Here is a 3007-nt window from a genome sequence, read left to right on the forward strand (position 1 = left end):
GAGACTTACTAAGCGATGTATTATAACTCTTCTATATGCTATCGTGGTGAAACATCCTTCAAAAAAACTGAAATTTTAACAAGCTTCAGAGATTGTTGACTCCGGGCACCAGTATCCATAAAAAACTACAACAAAGAAACTAACAGAAAGCTTAAGAGATAGTTGACTCGGGACCTCTTATTTCCAACTAAAAAAAGGAAAAAAGAGTACCTTCCCCCTTGTTATAGAATCTTCGTGCTATTGATAAAGGAAGCAAAATACAGCTTTTATCATGAGTCGAATTATCAGAAAACATGTGGTTTGTAGGTTTGCTGATCTTGAAGCTTAAAGTGAAACAAAAGTTGCAAGAAGATTCCAAGCACATATGCAATGTCTAGAGTGAAACAAACCAAGGCTTCATGAGAAACCAAGCATCCCTCATATTTGGTAATTGGTATGCCACAAGTTCAAAATTACATCTGCAGTAAATCCAAAGCTACAATATAAGGTGACATTTTTAGTATGCTGAAATAAAACCGCTTGCAGTCTAGTCATCCACAGCATACTCTTGGTAAGTAATCACAAAATTCTTAGATGATCTTGGGCTGTCTAACAATTTCTTAGCCAATCGTGTTAAAAATTGGGAGGCACAGCTCTCTGAACATTTTCGACATTTTCTTCTCTTTGCTACTATAACAAACGTCTTTAAAACCACTGCATTCTTTAATAGAAACTTTGAAAGTTCAATAAGCTTATCAAAGCCCCCTTCAGACCACTCCTTCGAACATTTGGCCCACTCACATCTCCGTATGCAGTCGACAATCTTAATATTCTTGAGACTGGAAAACACAATGTTTGGAATCCAACACAGCAAATTGGTATTATCTCCCTCGGCCAAATAGCTTAGCTCAAGTTGGCAGTGCTCTTAAACAAACTGGAACAGAGAATAGAATCAGGATCCAATGCTGGTCTACGGCCTAGTGGGATTATTCCACAGAAGACAAAATGAAATGATTTCACAGTAGTGTATGATATAGAGCAATTTTAAAAACCCACGAATCTTGAACAGTGCTCAGCAACTGATTACAATAGTTGAGACCTATCCGAAATACTCAAGCAGTAGATAAAAGCAAAAAGAGGTTCAGTTGGTCAACAATCCTTTTCCTTTCTTGAGCCTGTTTACCAGATAGAAAGCAACTATTCTGATCATTTAACTTATAGCTTTATGGTGGCAAAAAATTCTTAAAGATAATTAATGTTATATTAGCATTCTCCTTAAGAAACTCAGTCTTTGAGGGGGGGGGGGGGGGGGAGTGTGAAATTCAAAAAATGGATGTCAAAAGAAGAGCATAAACTGAGAGAAAGCACGACCTCATATTCCATGTGAATGTTGAGTGTCTCCAAAAGAGGCGAGGCTTCCAAAAGGCTAGTTATTCCATACAAAGTATGCTTTGATACCTGCAATTTTAGCGTTAGACACTTGCATCTCAATTCTGGAAGCGCCACTCCTTCGAGTTGCAACATGAACACAACCTGGAGAAACAATCCTAATGAAATTAGTGAAGGATAGAGAAAGAAGCAAACCGCAAAGGAAAAGTAATCCACAACAAAAAGATAGTGCTATGACAAATCCAACCATATAACTACTTTAAGGAACAACAATGTACAGAGGCTAGTTTCCAAAGCAACCTATTGCCAGTAAAGAAAAAGTATCCAATTTCAGAAAGTAGATAGGAAGATCACAAAAGGTGAAGACAGTCATTTTGTATATTAAAAACTTTTCCTTTCAATTATTCAACCAAAAAATCTTTTTTCACCGAAATTCTCATGTACAAAAGAGTTCATAATTGTATGAGATTCTGAAGGTTCTTCTCTTTCTCAGGTTTACATCCTGCAATTCTTTGCTAAAAAGTGAACTAGAGAACATGGTTTTTTGACACAAAAACGAACCTCTGCTAACCAACTTCCAATTGTTAGCTCAATCGCATAACTCAACTTTTGAAGATAGTCCAGAACAAGGTTTCTGAAAACTTGATGATAATCACGACAACTTTCTTCCTCAATATCGTCTTCTTCAGAGTCATCAGCAATACAGCAAATGTCAAAAGTTAGGCTGGCAGTAACCAAAGAGGAGACATTTACTAGCCTACACATGTCATTTAAATCGAGTTTGAATTTTCTGATTTTGGGACAAGTGCAATGAGCTAAAACGTGGTCCTCAAAGGATATGAAGTTTTCAGCTTTGTCGTCATTTCTAACAACGAAATGGAAATTATCAATTGAATTCCAGAGATAACGCCACCTTCTAGAGAGAACAGATGATGCGACGGCATCTCTCGTCGGTAAAGGAGAGAGAATTTGTACGAGGAGTGCGTCAGGCAACTGATTGATACGATCTAGGGTTTCTTCAACTCCAGTGACTCTATTCTCTTGTTTCTGCCACATTAAATCTCTCAAATTACTGGTAAAATCTCCATTTTTGCTGAGATGGAGTGACGCCATGATTTCAAGAGCAAAAAAAGGCTTTGAAAATTTCCACTATAGAGTGACGGCCCTTATTCTGTTCTCTTTTGAATCCTGAATTTTGTTTGCATAGGAAGGTGGCGGGGTGGGGGTTTATGTGAGAGACAAATTTTTATTGTAAAATGAAGTAAAAGAGTAAGATAAAATTGATTATTGTCCAAAAAAATAAATTATTTATTAATATTCATATATTTGTTATAAAATAAAGACCGTAAAGTAAAGACAAGTATAGAGAGAAACTGATATATTATTCAATTTCAAACTGATGTATATAAAGAACTGAAATCTCCTCTATTTATAGAAGAAAGGAAATTGTTGTGTAAGCATTGTATAAGATGCTATTGCAAGCTGCTACTACAAGCTATTGTGTAAGCTGGTATTGTACCACCACCACCACCACCAACAACAACAACAACCCAGTATAATCCCACTAGTGAGTCTATGGAGGGTAGTGTGTATGCAGGCCTTACCCCTACCCTGGGGTAGAGAGGCTATTTCCGATAGA

General features: G+C 36.9%; 1 protein-coding gene across 3 annotated transcripts; it reads right to left on the bottom strand.

The window, feature by feature from the left end:
- Positions 1 to 379: 379 nt before the first annotated feature.
- Positions 380 to 2591, bottom strand: LOC107784078 (uncharacterized). 3 transcript variants are annotated; one of them, XM_016605147.2, is made up of 3 exons: positions 1930 to 2591; positions 1351 to 1512; positions 380 to 956 (listed from the first exon to the last, which is right to left on the bottom strand). In XM_016605147.2, the coding sequence occupies exons 1-3, from the start codon at positions 2479 to 2481 to the stop codon at positions 888 to 890; spliced, it is 783 nt and encodes a 260-aa protein (XP_016460633.1). In that variant the 5' UTR covers positions 2482 to 2591; the 3' UTR covers positions 380 to 887. The 3 variants fall into 3 exon arrangements, with proteins under 3 accessions (XP_016460633.1, XP_016460641.1, XP_016460647.1); XM_016605155.2 differs by having other exon boundaries at positions 380 to 1154; XM_016605161.2 differs by having other exon boundaries at positions 380 to 913; positions 1930 to 2590.
- Between the last annotated feature and the right edge of the window lie 416 nt (positions 2592 to 3007).

The sequence above is a fragment of the Nicotiana tabacum genome, chromosome 17 (assembly GCF_000715075.1).
Source record: "Nicotiana tabacum cultivar K326 chromosome 17, ASM71507v2, whole genome shotgun sequence".
NCBI classification, from domain to species: Eukaryota; Viridiplantae; Streptophyta; class Magnoliopsida; order Solanales; family Solanaceae; genus Nicotiana; species Nicotiana tabacum.